The 23,016-nt window shown below is 44.6% G+C and overlaps 1 protein-coding gene across 1 annotated transcript in view; it reads left to right on the forward strand.

Moving 5' to 3' along the window:
• Positions 1–23,016, forward strand: part of KCNK10 (potassium two pore domain channel subfamily K member 10) — a gene marked incomplete at its 5' end in the record, with an annotated part of 92,474 nt that overhangs the window by 64,429 nt on the left and 5,029 nt on the right. Inside the window, one exon of the mRNA XM_079912796.1 lies at positions 20,090–20,276. Coding sequence (XP_079768922.1) covers positions 20,090–20,276 — 187 coding nt within the window. The remainder of the gene's footprint in view (positions 1–20,089; positions 20,277–23,016) is intronic.

Below are 23,016 nucleotides of genomic sequence, written 5' to 3' on the forward strand. Positions count from 1 at the left end.
TTGTTTGTTTTTTTATAAATTTATTTTATTTATTTATTTTTGGCTGCCTTGGGTCTTCGTTGCTGCTCGTGGGCTTTCTCTAGTTGGCAGTGAGCGGGGGCTACTGTTTGTCATGGTGCCTGGGCTTCTCACTGTGGTGGCTTCTCTTGTTGCAGAGCACGGGCTGTAGGCTTCAGTAGTTGTGGCGCGTGGGTTTCAGTAGTTGTGGCTCGCGGGCTCTGGAGCAAGGCTCAGTAGTTGTGGTACACGGGCTTAGTTGCTCCGCGGCATGTGGGATCTTCCCGGACCAGGGCTTGAACCCGTGTGCCCTGCATCGGCAGGCAGATTCTTAACCACTGCGCCATCAGGGAAGCCCACCATGGGAGGTTTTAATGGCCTTTAAAATGCATCTTCACTGTTTCCTATAAACAGCAAGGCTATCAAATCTGCCTAAAATATAACTACTTAAAATACTGCCTGGGGCTTCCCTGGTGGCGTGAGGGAGCCTGGACTTGGGATAATTTATAATTATTTATATAACATAAAGTAAAAATAATTCTTCCTAGGTTTCCAGCAGGAAAACCTATTTGTGCCTCATAGCATTTTATCTGCTCCCAAAGCGTTTTAGTTTTCCAGCTTTATCTCATCTGTGGATACTTTGAATTGGACCATTGCCTCGGATTCTTCTCTCTGCACCTGCTCTAGCTCCTTCATCTGGCTCCTCATTGGCAAACATCTTTTCTTGGTGTTCTCCTCTCCTGGAGATTAACCTAGGACTTCAGTAAATGCCCGCTTGCTCGTGTCTGCTGTGTGATTAACGTGAGGGTGGGCTTATAATGTGAAAGTGGGCTTGTACTGTCTCGATGGCTGACTGGTTTGGGCCCACCTCTGCGAGGCGGGTGGCCAGGCAGACTGTGTTCTCCACTCTTCTGTTCATTTCTCCACTGTGTACAGCCCACTCGGTGTCGACAATAAGAGGAACACACAGCTCTAAGTCAAGCTTCTTGGTGAGCCGAGGCAGCTGGTCTTGTCTTCCAAAAGCATTCTTCTTTTTCTGGATTCATCAGATTGCCTCAACAGTTTTGAGAACCTGGAGTCTGAGGGCATCAACAGCAAGATTTTAATTCCCACTGGGGATTTCACTCAGTCCTAACCTCAGGGAAAGTGGTGGAAGAAGCTCTTCCTAAACTACCGTCCAAACGAGGAAGGTCTCTGGAACGTTTATATGGGTATTCCTTACCTGCCAGGTCTTGCCCATGGAAGAGTTGGTCACTTCCTAGAATCCCAGGGGATTTATTGATGAAAACATTTTATATCTTTGCCTTTTGGAACTACTGAAAGTCCAGTGATGCCTTAGTATGTATGGTAAGCTGTTTTTAAAACTTCCAGGTACTTCTGAGTTATGAATTTAATCCAAGAATTTTATTAGTACTCACATTTTTATTAGTATCATAAAACCAGCTTAATAGGTGGATGATTTCCCATGTTCACCTTTCATCACCAGTTTTTACAGGATAGTTTGGGTCCTTTGGAGGACACTCATACAATAGAATAATAATCCTTTACCCTTTTATAGCACTCTCTACCTTTTTTATATTACATTTATCAATATTAAAAAAGCTTTTTTTCTTTTACACTTAGCCTCATGCTACCTCTGTGAGCCAAACGAGTAAAAAACACTCTAGTATGTCTTCCGACAAATTAGGTTCCTAAAAATTGAGAGATGCCATTGTTGAACCGTTGAGTCTACCCATCTTGGAGCAGGGTGTGTGGTCTATGACTGGTATGTCAGTGGTCATTGATAAATTCCAAGTTGCTTTAGAACTTTTTGTTTTAGGAAAGGGGAAGTGTTTACATCATTACTGAGAGGTGTGCTGGTGTTCTGAACTTTGACCCCAAAGAAGCCGCTCCTTTGGGGGTGACAGCATGGTAGGCATGGTATGGTCACACTGCAGAGCAGACTGATGGCTTTGAGTAAGGAAGGGCTGCCCAAACTGATCGAGCCTAGGAAACGTGCATTCCTGTTAGAGGAATTACACTTTGTATTTTGGGGGAGAAAATGCTTTGTTTTTTATTTTCTGAGGAGAGCTGCATTTGTGCCTCGTAGCATTTTTGACTTAATGGTTTTGCACTATATCTTGGAAGTTTACTGCTGAGTTTAGACTCTTGTTGGGATAGAGCTGTGGTTCTCACCCTGTGGGTGGTGGGTCCCCAGGGGCCTGAGCTGCGATTTTAAAGGATTAGAGCATCATTTTGTGCATCAAGCATTACTGGTAGATAGAATAAATAACGTCTCCTTTATATACTTACTACCCTTTCCCAAATGTACGTAGAGGGGTAGTCATCAATAATTCACTTAAGTTCAGTTAATAATATGATTCCTGGATTCATAGTAGCTTATTTTTTCTTTATGGGTTTGCACAATCAATGGGTACCAAACGTCCTATCATTGTGTGGGGATTGAGGATTTTTTTTAACATTCAAAAGGGATTCCCATACTCAGAAAAGTTGAGTACAAAAGTACAGGGCAACCCTGGCTTTTCAAATCAGCACTGTTTCCAGGGAATGAACATTTTGGTCCTGGCCGTAGTCACTGTTTCAGTGAGGGTCTCTTCATTTAAGGTGTCCCCAGGAATTTGCTGGATACTTTAGAGCCTGCTTCAGCTTCTTCTTTAGGTCTATTTTGTTCTATTGTGGTTTGATGCACATAACGTAACATTTACCATGTCAACCATTTTTAAGCGCACAGCTCAGTGGCATGAAGCACATTCACACTGCTGCGCCGCCATCACCACCATCCACCCCTACAACTTTTTCACCTTCCCGAACCGAAACCCTCTGCCCATTAAACAGTAACCCCTCATTCCCTCCAACCTCCCAGCCCATGGCAACCTCTATCCTGCTTTCTGTCCCTGTGAATTTGGCTGCTCAATATACTCATATAAATGGACTCATACAGTACGTCTCCTTTCCTGACGGGTCTCTTTCACTTAACGTAATGTCTTTAAGGATTCATGCATGTGGTGGCATGTGTCGGCGTTTCCTTCCTTTTCAAGGCTGATGGGTTCCACTGTATATATATAGACCACATTTTGTTTATCTATTCATCTGTCTTTTGATGGACACTTGGGTTGTGTCACCTTTTGGCAATTGTGCGTAATGCTGCATGAACATGGATGTACAAGTATCTGTTCAAGTCCCTGCATTAATTCCTTTGGGTATATACCCAGAAATGGGATTGCCGGATCATGTGGGAGTTCTGTGTTTTATTTTTTGAGAAACTGCACTATTTTACATTCCCACCAGCAATGCCCAAGGGTTCCAATTTCTCCACATCTTCACCGGCACTTGTTCTTTTCTTTTCTTTTTTTTCTTCAGCTTTTATAGGCCACAAAGACAACATTTGGTAACCTGCTACCTGATTGTCCTCTGAAATCTGGGCTGCTCCAAGGCTGTCATTCTGTTCCATGGGGGGCAAAGTGGAGAGGCTGTGCTTTGGGCCCTGCCTCCCTCTTAAACCCTCTCCCCTCCTCTGCGCTCACCTCCAGCTGTGTCCCTGTGCTTATTCCCACTCTGCTTCCTTAGCTCTGGCCATGCACCAGCGCTGCTAGGAGGGAGGGTGGCTCACCACCAGGCCAACCTGGGCCTCACATGCCGTTGATGCCTGGTTTCCACCTGGCCTTGCTGCTGCTTTGAAATCCTTTCTTCACCTCATAATGATTCACTCCCCAGCTCCCCATTCGGGTTGCTCCTTTATACCTCTTCCCAGGTCGACTTCATAAGCAGTTATCAAATAACGCCTTTTGTGTTCTCAACAGGGTGGGGGCGTGGCCATAAACAAAGACAGCCCCTTCTTCCAAGGAGAAAACAGACATGTATGAAGACCAGTGTCCATAGTGAGACCAGGGCTGGGGCAGGCGGCCTCAGAAGTCACATGGCCTCAGTGCGTAAGCCCTGATCACCAGCCATGTGACCCTGGGCTGTGCCTCAGTTTCCTTACTAGAAAAATGGGGATAAAAATAGTAGTTACCTCTTTGGGCACTTAGTTGATGCATGAGAGCAATGCCTGGCATCCAGTTACCGCTCAATAAATGTTATTCATTGTTATGATAAGCACATTGTTAGCTTTTGAGCCCAGGGGAGGGTCTTGTGAATTCTAGCTTGTGTATTTGACGTCACACGCTTTTTCAATGATGGACCTGTTTTGTGTAGCTAATGGGTTGTTCTCTTTAAGTAACACATAAGGGCTCTGAAGCTAAGGGATACTCTGCCTTTCTTCTTCTTACCCCTCTGGTACCTGCTCAGTGCTAAGTGCTTTAGAGGCATTCAGTAAATAAGTATTGATGGTGAATTTGTTGGAGAGGAAAGAGAAATGAACCAGATTCCTTTTCACACACCCAGGGAGTGTAGGCTGTGCATCCCCCTCCAACAAACCCGACTGAAGAAGAGATGCTTACTGATGCAGGTTTCAGTGCTACCCTTCCTGGAATGGATGTGGAGGTGGGTGGGGCTGGAGAAATGGAGGCAAAAGGGCAGTAACAGACAGAGGGAATCCCATGGGCAGGAGGGCGTGGGCCTGGGATAGAGCTCCAATCGTCAGTCATTGCCTTGGGAGGAAAAGATGCACTGGCCATGATTCAGCAAAGGAAGAATCCAGAAGCTGTTTTCCATCTGAGCAAGCGGGGAGGTTGTGCATTTCATCCTTGACTGCATTTCACTGACTGCAACTGCTTACGCAGACATGTCCATGATATTCCACCACATAGATAGATGCTGGTGAAAGGAAAATCGAAGAACGAAAAAGAATTTATTTTAGCTACATGTTGCTTGCCTCTCAGCTTGCATGTGCTCTTGCTAGGTCTTGAACGCACAGACCTGTACATATTTTTCATAAAGCATCAAAGACTTCCAAGGCTTTCTTCCCCAAAGATAAATGGCTCCTGAAATATCAACGAGGGACCCCCCGACCTGGAAGACGGGTTTTGCCGTGCTGGTGTTTAGATACTGCGTTCTTGCCACCATGGTTCCACTTAGACTGAACAATGTCCCTTGGGTTAGTTTTTTTCCATTCCTTGGCAGAAATGAATTTTGCTGTAGAAAACATCAACAATATTTCTGCCTGAGCCTGGGGAATGGTTGAAGGGCTCATGTCAGATTATTATTATTAATATTTGGCTGTCTCCCCATCCACACTCCCTCCCTCCCCCAGCTTCCGTCTTACTGCTGAATAGGCGCAAATGAATGTGACGGGCATCTCGCATCAGTCACCAGGACAGTCCCTTCTGATTTGATCAATGCTTTGCCTTTAGTTTGAACAATTAGAAACAGGGTTCTAGAGCATGCAGTTAAAAAAAAAAAAAAAAAGCAAAGGAATTTATGTATGATTTTAAGGATAGGACACAGAAGCTTCCGTGTGATTTTTTTCAAAATGAATTTTATCAAGGACGGTAACAGAGTTGGCACCAAAACTAACAAGAAAGCAAATATCAACATTTCAAATGAAATGCGTCCCATCTAAGTGCCATATGGTGCTCTGGCAGTGTTATTACCACTTTCTTTTTGGCTTTCATCCTTTTCCTGACGTCGCCGTTTGCTTCTTGTCTCTGCTGCTCTTGAAAAAAGTCTCAGCTGTCCTTAGCCCTTTGATTCTGTATTTCTGGTAGGTGTCTTTCTCTTCTACCTCCCCTTTGGAGGCTTGTCAACCTTTTCTCCAGGGAAGAAGACCTGTCCAGATGGCCGGATAAACATGTGACATCTGCTTTCGGGAGCCTCTACTAGGGGTAGTTGGAAGGTGGATGAGACTGCTTCCTGCCTGAAAAATGGGCATGTTGCTTTCTGTCTCTTTTCTAGTTTTTTAAAGAAATGATCACATGCCTTTAGTTTTAATAATATTTTTAGAAATGTCTTGAATTCAGAGTCTCTCCCATTATTAGGGAAACAACAACAAAAAAATGAATTCACCAACCAGACTTTGTGAAAAATTCATATTGGTCGAATTTTTAAAAAAATGAGTGAAATAGGTGTGGGAGATTCAGAGGTACAAAATTTTGGTTACAAAATAAATGAGTCATGGAGATGAAATGTACGGCATGGGGAACAGAGTCAATAATATTGGAATAACTTTGTACGGTGACAGGTGGTAACTAGACTTACTGTGGTGATCATTTCATAACATATAGAAATATTGAATCACTGTATTGTGCACCTGAAACTGATATAAGTGTTGTAGGTCAACTATGCTTCAACAAAATTATTAAAAAATTTTTTTAAAGCTTTTCACAGTTAACATTCTTTCGTAGAGTAAGATCCTTGATGATCGTGTTTGGGGAGAAATCTCTGCTTTCACAGGGGAAATTCCAAGGGTCTGTGTGTTTACACCGAGTGCCACCCTCTTTCATCTCCAGATTTTCGCATGTGATATTTATGGTGCTTCAAACACTGTCCCAACTGCTCTCAGCATAAACGTCAGCTCTTCAGGGAGGGTTTTCTGAGTCCTAAAGAAGGTCAGCACCTTGCACTCCCATAGCACCTCACATGCCTAGGTAATGTTCATCTCCTTGAATCTGAGTTTCATGTTTGATTCTTGTCACCCCCATCAGCCCTATGAGGACAGGTTTGTCTGCCCGTGCAGCACAGTTTCCAGCGCAGGACCCAGCACCCACACCTGGGGAAGGAGTGAGTGAGCGTGACTACAATCATACATTTTGATATAGAAAATGCCCTTGAAATCAAAAGTAGTATCGCATGCAAATAAACGTCAGTGGAAGAAACACCAAATGGCTTTAACCTTTGAGATGCAATTATTTTGATGAGAGGGCAGTCCAGCAGGGGAGCTGTCCCCTGATAATGCTTTTTGCACATGGACTTTTATCTCATCGAGAGACACCTGTAAGTGTGATCTTACAGAATTCTCAAGTCAACCTCAGATACAATGTACAGTTAACTTTCTTAGTGGTTCTCATCCCTGTAATACCCAACACCCCCTTTTAGAGCAACTATTACTGCCCCTTTACTACATAGAAACAAATTTCATAGGTAGAACAACTTACCTACACACCATTTTCTAGCTACAAGATGAAGGAGGAATAAAAGGAAGGTAATTTATAATAAAATAATCATGTTTTGGTAATAGGTGCTTGGTCATGAATCCCCAGGAGAAGTACTGAAGTAGTGAGACCCTCGCATCTACATGTAGGATGCAGAGGCTGGTCCAGGTGTGTGGTGTCAGTGGCTAAGCTGCCACAAGGGACTTTCCTGCCAGTGATGAGGTTTTCCAAGATGGAGAACAGCTCTTGGCAAGGTTCCAACTCATCAAAATTCAGCCTTCTTGCAATTTATGTTAGAGTCACAGTCTTATAAAATTCAGCCTATATTGAAACTGTGCAAAAGATTTTGTGTGTGTGTGTGTGTGTGTGTGTGTGTGTGTATACCTAAAAGGGAGTTACATTCTCAGCTCAGGTAATTATACATACACATACATTTTTCTCAGTGGGTTGTTCAAAACTCACAGTAACTTTGGGCTAATCCTCTGCTTCGTGACACTCACTTTTGTATTATAGGAGGTCTAAACATTCTTGTCCTCACCTACTATGTGCCAGGAGAGCACAAACACCCTCACAGATTTACCAGTCACCTCCTCAGGTGTTATAAACCAAACGGGGTTATAAAAAAAACTTCCAGGAAGCTCCTGTGTAACTTTCAGGACTATACATGTATAATTTCCTGTAAATGGCCATGTTCAAATGTCAAGACTCTCTCCTTGAGGCAGTTCCTGTGCTGTCAATATTCAATTCAATTCAACAGAAACATCCTGTGTGCATGCGTGTGTATGTCCATTGCCTGGGCCTGTCATATATACTCTTATGAGCAACTTACATTAGGAACTCCTGACACTTTATCTCTTGCTGGATGAAGAGTTTTAGTTCCTTCATAGAACAGTTTACCTTAAACAGTTGCTCTCATATTTTTTTTTTTTTTTTTTTTGCGGTACGTGGGCCTCTCACTGTTGTGGCCTCTCCCGTTGCGGAGCACAGGCTCCGGACGCGCAGGCTCAGCGGCCATGGCTCACGGGCCTAGCTGCTCCGCGGCATGTGGGATCTTCCTGGACCGGGGCACGAACCCGCGTCCCCTGCATCGGCAGGTGGACTCTCAACCACTGCGCCACCAGGGAAGCCCTGCTCTCATATTTTCTCCAGGTGCCAAGAAAGAGGGAGAAAGTGTAGAAAAACACACGGTGCAGGGCACCTGGGATGCAAAGGTAGGGAGACACACATGCAGGAAGACAGCAGTTCGGGGTGAATTGCAAGGAATAAAGACGGCAGGGAAGAGGACACGGTAACTGACAAGGCAGAGGCTTCCTGCAGGAGGTAATGTCGGAATTTGTTTTGAGGAATGAACAGGAGTTTTCCAAGCGTAAAAAATGGAAGAACATCCTAGCAGATGGAACGACCTTGAAGAAGACACAGAAGCATAGATTGGTGCAGTGTTTGGGCATCAGTAAAGGATCCAGTCCCTTTAGAGAGTAAGATGCAAAAATAACTGGAGTTATAGATGAGATGGGATGGCACACGCTTGCCAACAGTGGGACTCCTCCACAGCTTTGCTCAGGAAGGGGGTTGCCGCATTCTGGAGGGAGGGGAGGTGGCGTGGGCAGCAGGCAGGATGCAATTACTGAATTGGAACAAGGCCACGTCCTCACAGCTTCCACTGCCACCTCTGGCAACCGTCCCTGGGATTCTGAAGCCTCAGACAAGGCCCATATCTCTTACTTTACCACAGGGAGTAGCTACTTTTCCTTCTCTCTCTAGTTTTCCCTCAAAGGCATGGTTGTCAACCCCTTCCCAAAAGAAAGAAAGACAAACTGCACAGTTTTCCAGGGCTTCGTGTTATTTCTCTGGGGAAATACTGCAGTGTTTGTGAGCACGGTCGACACTTCCTGTCTTTCCCTTTTCTCCTCCTCTCGCTCTCCCTCTCGTTCTCTCCACCTCTCCTCCTTTTCTTTCATTGTAAAGGTTACAAAAGGAATAGATGGTCGTTGTAGAGACTTTGGGAACACAGAAGGGTACAAAGGAGAAAAAAAATCACATGAAAATCCGTTGCCCAAAGAGATCCACCGTTAAGACGCTGATAATTGTACTTTTGAGTCTTTTCTCTTTGCATCTATATGTAGCCTTAATGCCTGTTGCTCCACTGGCCCCCCAGCAGGCCCCTCCCAGCTGTCTTTTCTTCTAGTACTTGCAGGGGGTATCACTCATATGTGCCCACATCTGTCCTGACCACAGCCTGTGTCCTCCCCCATCAACTCCTCCAGATTACCAATCTTGCCTCTAACCACGGACCCCTCTTGGCAATGCTCCTGGCCCCCTCCTGCAGGTGGCAGACCCCTCTGCCTTGGTTGGTACTTGCTCCTGCCCTGCTGGCCTGGAAGGAGGCTGGGCCTCCACTCTCCCTATAACCCTTCATCCCAGGAATGGATGGAGCCTCTTCTATACCACAGCCGAAACTAGCTGCAATTTTTAAAGAGACTTTTCTGAAGATTTAGGAATGTCAGAGAGATATTACCCAAAGCAGTTAGATCACATCTGGTTATCTTGGAGTTCAGATCTCTGGCTGATCTTGGAGTCCAGATGTCTGGCGGTGGCAGGGGACTGTGGGGCTATGTCCCTGACCCACCTCCAAGTGGCTGAAGCCAGTTTTACCCTCACCTCTAGGAGTGGCAGTTTAGCTGAATCAAGAGAAACCAACTATGGCTAAGTTAAGCAAAAAAGAAAAAAAATTTAAATGCTGTTGTGTAACTATCACATCCCTGAGGTGGATGGAGACCTATACTTGGAAGGTACCCAGCCAAGAACAGCTACCCATAGAGCTAGACCTGAAAGAAGTCACTGCTCTGTCTGCCTGGCACAGACAGCAGCCAGCCCTGCTGACCCCACTGATTCTGGGCCCTGGATGCTGCTACTGACCACCATTGGGGCTACCAGTCCCGGAACGGAGTCCACATGGTCCATGCTTCTTTCTGCAACACCACTGGTGTGCTCACTGCTGCCTGCCCCCTCCCACTCCCCCCACCCCCAGCACCTTGGAAGCTCCCATCTGGTCCTACTCAATTCCACCTTGATCAGGGGCAAGTTTCTCCCCTCCGCATCTCTACCCCACTCAGTGTCCAAGTCCCTCAGTCTTTGTTGAAGAGTCTTAGGAGGATCCAGGACTCATGAGAGGTGGGCTGTGCACAGGTGGTGAAGCTGGCGGCGCCCACCCTAGGAGAGAGCTCTACAACGAATCCCTTCCTCTCTGCCTCTGGTCCTGCACACTGGGGGTTGTGCTTGGAAGACCCTAGGAAGACTCAGTCCCTTCCTCCCTCCTCCCTTTCCAGGCTGAGTGGCCATTCTGCCCCCTCTCTGTCTCCGTCCCTAGCCAAGTCTTATCTAGTCTCTGGGAGATGAAGAAGTGGTTCTGTAAGATGCCTCTGAGAATCATCACCCCTCATTTAGGAATGGCCTTTGGGATGCCAGAGAGAGAAAAGAGAGGGAGGAAAACACGGAAAACCTTCAGATGAACACTTCATGATCCACTCTGCCACATCTGCCCAGTAGTACCTTGTTCAAAGTCTGACTTACGTCTCTCTGGTTGCGGGAGCCTGGGTTGCATGCTTGTGTCCTTGTAGTAGGGAGGCTGGGAAAGTGAGTAGCTGGCATTCCTCAGCTTCGATGCTGGGAGGAGGTCTCTGTCTTTCACCAAACAAAAGAAGGGGGTTCAGATGATGGGTGGACAAAAAGGAATGACTGGTGTCCTCTAAGGCGGTCATGACCTGTGATCTAATTCTATCACCGCATGATAATAGGGTGGTTAGTTGGCCTTCAACAGCATCACGATGGTCATGAACAGCACACTGCAGGCTGTGTGTTACCAGGGTGGGTCCAAGTCCATTTTCTAGTCTTTTTTCAACATGAGGAGAACATCAGGAAGCCTGGATGTCTTTTTACAAAATTGTCTTCGGGGTCTCCGCTTTTGGTCTTCTGTGGAGAACAGTTCAAATAAAGCATGTGTCTCTGCTAAACACTTTGCAGGATTGAAGTCATCTAAAACTAGATGAGAATACTTCTAGTTTAAGGAGAATACTTTTCTAAAGAAATTATTACCTGCAGAGACACAACTCCTACCTAAGAGTGGACCACTGTTTACTATTTTATCTTATAGAGCATGTGATGTCCACGCCTGCTATCATTTGCATAGCTAAACAGCCCAGTCATTTCATGAAAGATGAAGGTATACTTTAGTCATTTACATTAAGCTCCATTAAAGGGTTTGTATATAACTTAATTCTCTTAAAAGAAAAAAAATATGCCAATTAACTAACAACTGGGACATTTATTGTGTGTTCATTTAGTAATACCAATAGGCTTCTGTCTGGTCATGTCTAATCAAATCCACATTCTAATGAAATCCATTCTAATCAAATTAAAGAACAATGCTACTCTTTAATAATCGTGGAAGAATGATAGATGAATAAACATAGATGAATTATGGATTTATTTGCTCACAATGCATACACACTTGGAACTTGGAATGTCCTTGAGGGATTTGTATAAAACTTGAGTAAGATACAAAGAGGACAAGTCTATCAGGATGTTGAGATACCCACTTTGGACGACTCTGCCATGAGGCTATCAATGAAAATTCTGCCAGGAGCAGGAACCAACCAAAAAAGTACATTAAGTCTGAGTTCCTTCACCTCCTTGACCTCCTTGCAGGCTTGTTTCTCTCCAGCACCAGTCTCCTGCCTTGAATCATTTGCAGTAACCCCCTTTACTACTATGGGTGAATCTTGAGGTATTACATATATATGGGCCATATATATGGGAGAACAGGACAGGCAAACAGTGTCATCAGTTCTTCCTGTTATACTCTCTCATTCAGTGAACTCTTTCCCCTTCATGGTACTTCTCTCAAGCTGTGATGATATACTTGCTTGTGTGATTATTTAATGTTTGTCTTGCCCCGACCAGCTCTGTGAGGTTGGGGGCCATTCTGTTTCTTCTCACCCGTGGATTTAGCCCTGTAACTGATGGAGAGTAGTGCCTGATAAATATTTATTGAATGAAAGAATAGAGAAGTTATAGGATTCAACTTCACTCACAGCTTGGGAAATATTCTGCTCGAGAAAATCTCTCTGTTCTTGATGCTTCTGTCAATTTCCCTCAGTGCAGGGCTTCCCAGTGTAAGATTTATTTCTGGGTGACTTTCTATGAAGCTGTGTTCCATTCTTATTTAAACTTCTCTGTTTCCAGTCTAACTCAAAAGTTCAAGCATATCTCTTTCTCTTCTGTTTTCTTTGTTTCTCAAACAGAGAGGTACAAGCCCAGCTGAAAGCCTTCTAATACCTCCAGAAAAAAATATTTTAAAATGAATTTATTTATTTTTGGCTGTGTTGGGTCTTCATTGCGGTGCGTGGGCTTTCCCTAGTTGCGGTGATCGGGTGCGGGGGGGCTAATCTTCGTTGTGGTGTGCGGGCGTCTCATTGCGGGGGCTGCTCTTGCTGCGGGGCATGGGCTCTAGGCGCGCGGGCTTCAGTAGTTTTGGCACGTGGGCTCTAGAGCACAGGCTCAGTAGTTATGGTGCATGGGCTTAGTTGCTCCGCGGCATGTGGGATCTTCCCGGACCAGGGCTTGAACCCGTGTCCCCTGCATTGGCAGGCGGAGTCTTAACCACTGCGCCACCAGGGAAGCCCCTCAAAGGCTTTCTTAATTTTTCTTGCTTCTCATTGCCTTTTTTTTCTCTTGTAGTTCACACATCTTTTCCCTATATGAGTTCTTAATGCTTATTATTCTTTATAGTTTTATGTGGATGAGCATCCCTATGGGCTTTCATTAAAAATATCTGTCTAAAAAGAAGGAAAGAAAGGGTGTAACCATTGGGAAAGGGTTTGCTCTCCACTTCCCTAATAAAACTCAGGAATTTTTACAGAGATTGACTCAATAATATCCAGGTGCTTTTTTAGCTGCTGACCTAAATCTGGCTGATCTTGGGGGCTTTCTTCAAATCTTCCAACAGGCAAGATAAATAAGACCACAGAAAATACATGCTTGTTTGTCACTTATCTTGATTCTTGGACATATAGACAGTCATTCCAGGAAGCCCACCAGAAGCTCACAGATGCCTTCTCTCTGGGCTACTCATACCCAAGGTGAGGGCATTTGAAGGCTTTCTTCTCTCCCATACTTCCTGGGTGCTCTTAGATGCTGGTTCCAGTCAACAGTGACATGGCTAAGAGATGCCAGGAAGGACGAGAAAGAGTGAAGAGCTCCTTGATAAGCCACAGTGGGGCAAGTGAGCATTTTACTTACCTCGTGTGTTAGGCGGCTGCATTATGATCATTGCTCCCCAACTCCACCCCCACCAAAGCCCCTCCCCCTGCTCCCCCTGCCAGACCCTGGGCAAGGTTCTTGTCTCTCCTAGACAGCTCCAGCCAGGACTTGTCTTTCCCAATTCCTTATCTTCTTTTAGGAGAGCATTCTTAGCAGGAGGCCCACTGTAATCTCACTCTTTCTTTTCCCCTTTTGTTACATGTGTTCCTTCCTGGTGAGGGGCCACAATCTAAAGAAGAGAATTTACCTTCCTTTGAAAAGAACTTGCACCACAGTACGTGGTCTGACTTCCTTCCCCCCTTCATAGTGGAGTAATTACTGAGCTATCGCCAAAATTTTTAAAACAAACATGGTAACAGAGTTGAGATGATTGGGGTCTTTGAAAGAACCAAATAAACAGCATCCCCTCTTTCCCACCCAAGGTATGTACCAACTGAGAAATAAGACAAAGGAGATGATGATCCCAACCTAATGTTACTATGTCCCCTCAGCACTGGAGAATTTGGCTTATATTTGTGGAAAAACGGGTTTCCTAGTACAACCTGAGAATTAGACAGGAGATCACAAGGGGCTACTTTTTTGTGTGTGTGTGGTACGCGGGCCTCTCACTGTTGTGGTCTCTCCCGTTGCGGAGCACAGGCTCCGGATGCACAGACTCAGCGGCCATGGCTCACGGGCCCAGCCGCTCCGCGGCATGTGGGATCTTCCCGGACCGGGGCACGAACCCGTGTCCCCTGCATCGGCAGGCGGACTCTCAACCACTGCGCCACCAGGGAAGCCCCACAAGGGGGTACTTCTTGAGGGCAGCTTGTTCCCAAAAGGAAGAAGAGAGGAAGAGGCTGAGTTCTCAGTTCTTGCATCAGAGTCAGAGGCTGGAGAGAGGCCTGTGTGTTACAGCGTGTGGAGCCCCATGAACAAGGGAAAAAGCAGCAGGGATGGGAAGGAACACTTTTTCTATTCGGGGACTCTTGTGTCTTGACTACTGTGGACTGTTTGGCCAATGAACTATGACCTTGAACCCTCGTTAGCAAAGGGAGGGAGAAGAGTGAGTCTACCTTTCAGCTGTCTGTAGCCTAGTTACTGTAGTATTATCATTATATGCTTGTGTGTATGGTGGTGGAGAGGGCATTTTTGGGTGGGAACATTGTTCATGTTGCTGCTGAAATCTGGGTAAAATACATTTAGAATTTGGATAGGTGAGCAGCTGGGTGTGGCATCTGTCAGGATTGCCAGGAGTTATTCTGTTGGTGTGGCTCATCAGGAGGTGTCCCCAGCCTCCTCTCCTTACCATGGGCCTGCCTTTCATACCTCAATTAAAGGGAAGGATCATTCCTCAGCCACGGTTACAGCTGGGTGTTTCCTCCATTGGTGTGATCACTTATGTGTTGTTCTGATTTCTGGGACATAGTTTCTGAGTGCTTAGCTAACAAAGATCCAAACATCTTCTGTTACAGGTGGCACACTTTTGTATTCCACTTACAATAGCTACAAGAATATTCCTTTCTTCTCTACCAGGTGATATTTTTAATCACTGGGCCGTCATTAGGTAATAACTTTGCCTTCAATGGTCAGACCAGGGCTGGGCACCATGGACAGCGCCACAGAGACTGTTTTTTGGCCAAAGACTCAGATGTTCCCACCCCGCCCCAGCCAACTAGACTTTGTGTGCATGAGGAAGGACCTTTCTCTCTCTCTTTTTAACTCCTGTGTCCCTTGCAACTAGAACAACCCCTGACATGTAAAAGGTTCTTAATAATTATGTGCTGAATGAATTACCTGGTTGAATTTTAAGTGCAAAAAAATCTTGTGTTCTAATAGAGAATTATCTTCAAATGTTAAAAGCCACGGAATTTTTGAACAGAAAACTTTCAAAGATTTTAATTAAACTGTTCCTGGAGTGGAACAGCTGAGAATTATGATTATTTCTGGATTTTAATTTTTCTTCATCCCAGATGCACCTATGTTGGCATTTCAGTGATAAAAACAACTTAATTGTATACACCAAAAGCTTTTTCAAAAACTTTGCATGGCCATACCAGCAAAGCACTGAACTGGCCAAAAATCTGTTGGATGCTGCAACGTGGCTCAGAGTCAGATATAACTTTTCTTTCTTTCTTTTTTTTTTTTTGGTATAGATACTATCCTGCTTTTGAGTAGGACATTTTCAGTAGGCTCCACGGAGATTTTACTGCACGATTCTTACTAATGTGTGTTTATAGTTTCTCTGCCATGGAGATTATAGGCAAATGGTGTTTAACAGCTCTCCTCACAGTTCATAGAATTGCTGGTACTACATGGCTATTCGTGGTGATGTTGAAACCACTCGTTAGCATTGGACTTTTAAAAAAGAAATCTTTGTGAAAAACATAATAGTATCAGAAAATAAAGTCAACTCTTTTGTGAGGCAGCTCCTATTATCTTTCCATTTTGAGAAATCATTCTCAGTTCAGTTGTATTACCATGGTGATGTGTTTGCATTTCAACAAAACAAAACTGAACCATAAACCAGAGCTCTGCATGTCTAGCTCCCGTCCTAGGGTTTTTATGACGGTGTCTTTATTATTGAATAAAATCCCCAATGTCCTGGCTAAAAATCACAGCAAATAAACAGTTTCTCAGCCATACACAACAATCTGGATTGCTAACCTCAGAATTCTAAGAAATCTCATAAAAGTGAAAAGAAGAATAGATATTAGAGAGGGGTAAAAAATCAAAAAAGAAATAGCCCACAAATGAATAGAAATATACTTGTTCTCTAACCTAAGATTGTGGAAGTAAACAGACAGGGGAAGACCACTATCCTTGATGAGAATTGGATGTGTGGCTTAGCCCTCTGAGGTCTGAAACAAGTAAACACTACCCGAATGGTCAGCACATGCCTCCTCTCTCAAAGGAGAGCTCTTAGAGCTGGCTCCCCTGCCTCCTATTTATGAAATGTATTTTGCTCTTTGGAACAATTGCACATAATTTTGACAACTAAAAGAACTGTACAGGAGGTGTGGTTTGAGTTCCTCAAAAATTCCTACAGTTAGTGCCAGTCGGACGTGGGAAATAGTATTGCATGATACCATCTGCATAAGGAGAAGGAAAACCCACATCATCTATTCTAATCCAAAGAGTGTGAAAACAAGATTTGGACAGATATATACAACTATTCTATCACTTCTGCCCAAATATTGTATCAAACCATCTCTTCCCAGATAACAATTTTGTTAGCCTAAAAACACATTAGCTCAGTCAGATCTGGGCTCTCACAAAGCTTTTTGCTAGCTGCTCTGCCTACTGGTAAATAAGCAATGGGATTTTGCCTAGCAACCCCACCATGGAAACACAGCTTGACTCCCTAAGTGGTGGGGGAGTTAGGGGGGCAGTTCAAGGAACCCAAAGGCTGTGCCTTTCAGGGACCCTCTGCAGCTGGTTCCTGACACCGCAACCATTAACGGCAATTCTTGTCAGTTTCAGAAGGATGATGAAAAACTTGGGGGAAATTAATTAAAAGGCAAATAAAAAAGCTTCCAAGATTGTGAGCTGAGACTGTCTGAGAGCTCAGTCCAGAGTCAGCACAAAAGAACCAAGGGAGAATGAGGACTTTTTTCTTATTGAAAAGGAGGTAATTATAGGAGATAATGTATCCAGGAAGGGAAAACCAGCAGTGACCACCTGAAGTTAAACAAAGATTATCTTAAGCCAGATGTGAGGGAACATTTCCTCAATAGCAAAGGGCAACATTAAATCCGGGAATGTCCACATTTAAGGAAAGCCTTGAACTTTTACATCAAAAATGATTGCTAACAGTCATCAAGCATTTAGCAGGCACTGTGCTGAGCTTTTAGACACTTATTTAATCTTCCAGGCAATCCTATGAGGTGGATTTTCTTACCTCCATTTTTAGAGGAAGAAACTGATGCCAGAAAAATTGAGAAACTTGCCCAAGGTCACTCAGTCATTTAGCAGCGGGGATGGGATGTGTCTCAAGCAGGCTGCCCCTAGACGCCAAGTTCTTAAACACTATTTTACCATAGTAGTGAATGGGTGCAGAGCTAATGAGGATAAGAAGCCCAGAGATCACTGGATGACGTGTTCGTGGTTACAGCTTGAAAGCTACAGTTTAAAATGTTCAATTAAGGCAACTGTTCTTTTTTTTTAAGTGTCTAGAGGGCAGCAAAAACATGAGTATTCAGAATAACAGATATTGCCAAAATCTTACACCCATATCTCTTCCTTATATGGTGAAGTATGGGTATACGCAATTTCATACACCTACACACACACGTGCATGTAAGACACTTGATTTTGTAAGTCCCTAAAATACTCCGATGACTAAATTCTCCAAGGATTCTCTGAGCATCACCCTAGGATGTCTGGAGGAAGCAGCCCAGGGACATGTTGGTTGGCTTGGGCAGTGAGCAGTGGTGAAATGTTTACCTTGCAGATAAACTCTCCAACAGATAATGCAATTAAGACTCCACCATCTAGCCTTTGTTACACACCTTCCTCTCCTCTACAAGACAAATGCTGTCCAGTGCCATCTTCCCTTCTGCCCACCTCCTGGAGCCTGGGAATGTCTCCAGCTTCCTCCGTACGTGCTGCTCTCTTTTGCCAATCTCAACCTCATTTGGATTGCAGTTGCATTCGCATCCTAATTTCTGACTTAACTAGTGTCTCACAAACATTTAATTCACTTTAATTTCATTATGCATTTGAGGAGACGATTTACCGAGGGGGAAAATGATGTTCCCATTGCCGGCAATTAGATTAACTGAATGATCTATGGTAAAAATCTCCTTTTGGGCTTTGGAGTTTTGTACATGTTTACAAACAAAACTAGGCTAATAATAACTAATTTTCTGGATTCTCAGACGGGCCTTAACTGCCCCCTCAAAGTTCTATAATATCCTATTTGGAAATTCATGAAATGGGTAAAACATTCCTTGTGGTTCTCGGGTAATTTATCTTGTCACAGTACTTTCATTTGTGGAATAATGGTATTTTCATATGCAGTTTCAAAAATATCAATAAATTATCTCTTTTTTTTTTTTCTGATGGCTTTTCTGAGGAGATGGGGAGGGAACTATATAAAAGCTTGGATCAATTTATTTTTTCCTGTTCCCACTTTATATACTGAGTACTCTTTTAGGAGTTAGAGAACTTGACTCCTTTTTATAAAGGATTGTATGTCTTTAGCTTTTCCTACAAATATTTAGGGGAATATACTGATCCAGGAACTGGAGTGTAAATAATGCTGATTGAGATTTGTGCAAATAAATATTCTCCACTCTTCCTATCATTTACCTGCCCATTCCATTCTGCCGTATTGAACATACCTGGGACTCAGGACCCCAGGCAGGTGGGACGGATGGTTTTGAGGCATGATTACAGAGAAGAGCAGCCTCTCCACTCCTTTTCCAGCTCTTTTGTCCCTTGGCGTTTTCCAGGGAAGAGGTGGTGTTTGTCTCCGTAAGTCAAGGAGGAAGAGGCAAATGAGAGGAAGGGAAACAGAATCATCATCAACCTTCCTATCTTGGAGACCTAGTCATTGCCTTGGCTAGCGTTTCCTGGTCAAGCCGAGTGGTTGATCGTAGAAGAATCTCTCTTGACCATTTCTGTCCTGGGAAACCTGGCTGACGTGACCCTGCTGTGATGAAAGTTTAGGAATTCCTGGACACTGACAAGGTTGCTCAGTGACAAGTTTTTTTTTGTTTTTTTTTTGCGGTACGCGGGCCTCTCACTGTTGTGACCTCTCCCGTTGCGGAGCACAGGCTCCGGACACGCAGGCTCAGCGGCCATGGTTCACGGGCCCAACCGCTCCGCGGCATGTGGGATCTTCCCGGACCGGGGCACGAACCCGGGACCCCTGCATCGGCAGGCGGACTCTCAACCACTGCGCCACCAGGGAAGCCCTCAGTGACAAGTTTTTATTCTCAGTCTTCCTTCCGAGAGGGGAAACAGGAAGGCCTATTCTTCATGGAGGTTAGTCTGGTTTCTGTCCTTGGAGGAGCACTCTGGCAACTTTGAATTGGTGAATCCTTGAGTAACTTGAAAGTCGGTTTCCATCGCTGCGCACCGGACTGAGATCATGCCAGAATTCGCATCTTGGCTCTGCCCCTAATTAGCAACATTTTATGCAAGTTCCTTACCCTTGTTGGCTTCTTTCTGCATCTGTAAAATGAGGTGTATGAATGCAAAGTTCTCTCTGTACTCTGGAGGTTCTCTGCTAAGTTACCGGAAGGCAATAACTAGAAAATAGATCACATGGTGAGGATTTCCATGACGTAAATGTATACTTTTGCAGAAACTCAATCTAAGCAATGTACAAAGGTCCAGGCACTCTGGTGTTAAATATATATTTATGATAACATGTGGCTTTGATTGAGTAATGGTGCTAGGGTCCCCGATGACAGTCTGTAAATTATTCAGTTTAGTTGCCATGCCAGTGTTGTCTTGAGTGCCATTCAGTGGGACACCAGTGTGCCTCCAGTCTGTCTCTGGACTCCATGGGCATGATTCTTTGGCTAAACCCCAAGCTAAGTGGGGTTTCTTGCCCAAGGACCCCTAGACCCCCTGAAAACTTCTGAATGTGCATTTCTCTAGGAGAGGGTCCACAGCTTTCATCGGATTCTCACAAAGCTGCCCATGACCAAAGAGAGGTTCAAAGCCACTGATGTTTTTTTCTTTACCTCTGTCTTCCGAATCCAGGGTGATGGAGCTGACTTGCCTCTCCTTCTTTCTCTTTTGCTGTTCTTTAGAAAAAGCAAGTGAGTCAGACCAAGATCCGGGTCATCTCGACCATCCTGTTCATCTTGGCCGGCTGTGTTGTGTTTGTGACAATCCCCGCTGTCATTTTCAAATACATTGAGGGGTGGACGGCCCTGGAGTCCATTTACTTTGTGGTGGTCACTCTCACCACGGTTGGCTTTGGTGATTTTGTGGCAGGTAAGCACCCTGGGCATCCCAGTTACCAGGGCCCTGGTGGGGAAAATATTCTGCCGGCAGTGCTTTTCCGAACCATGAGAAAAGATGTGGGAGAAGCAAATGAAAAAGGCTCAGCATCACTGCTGCTGTGCCCAGGCTTGTTTCAAGCCCATGGTCCTATGCGACGTAGACAGCAGCGGGCTGCTGCCTTGAAAGGAAGCCAGCCTCTCCCTCCCCAGGTTGCAGAGTGTCCTTATCACCATATGAGTTATGAGTGAAATGAATTTCTCATTGGATTTTGGACTTCTGAATTGTATTAAGGCTGCTTGAATCAATTGATAAAGTCTATATTAGCAAGTGGCAAATATGAAACTCTGGAGAAATTAGCATAGAGTATAGTCTGCAGTGATCTGCAGATTAAGCTGCCTGATGCTGAGGTGAGAGCCACTGTCCCTGCAGAAGTTGTCCTGGGCATGTCCGGATGCAAGACTTAAGACTCAGGTGACCTACCAGGAGCTGAAAACTGCCCCGAGGGAATATAATATTATAATGGCTTCTGCATGAATGTATATGGGAGAAATAGCCTTCATTATAAAAATAAATGCCAATGAACTGTGCTTAAGGAAGCAAAAGAAAACCACCATCAAATGCATCTAGGGACAGGGAGCTTGAAAATTGAGATGAGATCTGACATCTTACGTGGACCACTTCCGAGCGTGGTAGGAAGGCAGGAATAGAAGGAGGAGGCCATCCTTCTCTTTCCTAATGGAATAGTTCTAGGTGGTCAGAGAGTCGGTCATTTTCTACTTCAAGAAGTGAACACTCTGACCAAGCAACTCTATCATAAGTTATACATTTATAGAGGACAGGGATCTCCTCTCCCGGAATCTGGAAGACAGAAAATTCTGGAGAGGCTGTGAAGGCTGGTCTGCAGGTGCATGGGTGTCTCCAGGTTAATTCTAATAGCTAATTTTGTAGCTATTCCAACTGGGAAGAGGAAGACTGAAGTCCACTTTGTAGAAATAGCAGTTTTAACTTTTTCTTCCTTTTTATTGGCTAAGGACTAAGAACTGCAAAGTCAAAGTGATTAAAAATTGTTGACAAAGAGCCCGAGTCCTGGGACCCCACCAGTCTTTCCTTATGCACAGTGCTCGACCATTGTGCAGATCCTCAGCTTGGGCAAGAGGTCACTTGATGCCATTTGGTGAGAGGCCTGAAGCTCTGGAAAGACACCACACAGAGAAATGAGGAAAGTAAGAGGAACAACTGTCTGGTTAAGTCCTTAGCATCACCCATAGCTGCACTGTGGGAAAACTCAGCTGAGGTTCCAGTCCCAGGTAAACACATGGAACGGCAGCTGCAGTTTAGAGCTATTTCACCAGCATCTTTTTTTTTTTTTTTTTGTGGTACGCGGGCCTCTCACTGTTGTGGCCTCTCCCGTTGCGGAGCACAGGCTCCGGACGCGCAGGCTCAGCGGCCATGGCTCACGGGCCCAGCCGCTCCGCGACATGTGGGATCCTCCCGGACCGGGGCACGAACCCGCGTCCCCTGCATCGGCAGGTGGACTCCCAAGCACTGCGCCACCAGGGAAGCCCTTCACCAGCATCTTTAAGCTCCCCAGAGCATCATTTGCACTCTGTTGTGCTGCAGAGCCCCCTGTGCTAACACTGGCCTGTCTGGAGGACTGTCTTCTGGAGGGCACTTATGGTAAACCCTGCTTTCTAACCAAGCGCTCAGTTCCATCTGTCAACCTGTTAATCTGGGGCACAAATAGCACAGCCTTGGGAGTATGAGGTTTAAAAAATTACTTGTGATTTAAATGTATTATTTATCCTTATGAGCCACCATGGGCTGTGACAACAGTAGCACACACCAGCGCTTGAGCTGATGTTTACTTACCTGGTAAGGTTGTGACTGCCACTAGCACTGGTTTTTTTGTTGTTTTTTTTTAATGATCTTTAACAATGGAAGATTTTAATGGAGCAAATGGGCAAATCTACAGAAAAACACATAGAATTGTTAGAATGTTTTAAAGTCTGTTTTTGTTGTAACTGAGTGAGAGAAAATGGACGTGTTTTCCCCATGGGTTTTTGATAACGGTGGTTGTACATGTAAATATGTGTCCCACAGAGTACCTTTCTTTTTTTTTTCTTTTACTTTTTATTTTATATTGGAGCAGAGTTGATAACAATGTTGTGTTAGTTTCAGGTGTACAGCAAAGTGATTCAGTTATACGTATACATGTATCTGTTCTTTTTCAAATTCTTTTCCCACTTAGGTTATTACAGAATATTGATCAGGGTCCCCTGTATAGCACTGTTTTAACTCCCTTACTCACCGCAGATTACAGAGCCATATTTCCTTTGTCCTGAAGTCTCCGCAGACTCGGGTCTTCTATAATTCACGGTGCTGACTGCAATTGGACCAGGCCCTTCTAAACTGCAGTTTCCAGGGCTAACATAGGCCAATCTGAAGAATGCATGCCTTAGAACACCGGAAGTATGTCACAACCTTTTGGCAATACTTTTAAGAGCAAAAGGGAAGGATGCCCGTCATTTTAAAAGATACATTAACAAGAGTTGATGGTTGCTGTGATTTGACGGGGCATCAATTCAGAAATATCAGTCAGAACATCAGTCACCATGCAGGATCAAGTGCTGGTTTATTTTGTAGCTGACTCATTTTAGGACAGTCTAACAACATTACAAGCATTTTGGACCCTGACTGGGAGCACATACTGAGTTCTGCATTCCAGGCTAGC

This window comes from Stenella coeruleoalba (genome assembly GCF_951394435.1).
Source record: "Stenella coeruleoalba genome assembly, chromosome: 2".
NCBI classification, from domain to species: Eukaryota; Metazoa; Chordata; class Mammalia; order Artiodactyla; family Delphinidae; genus Stenella; species Stenella coeruleoalba.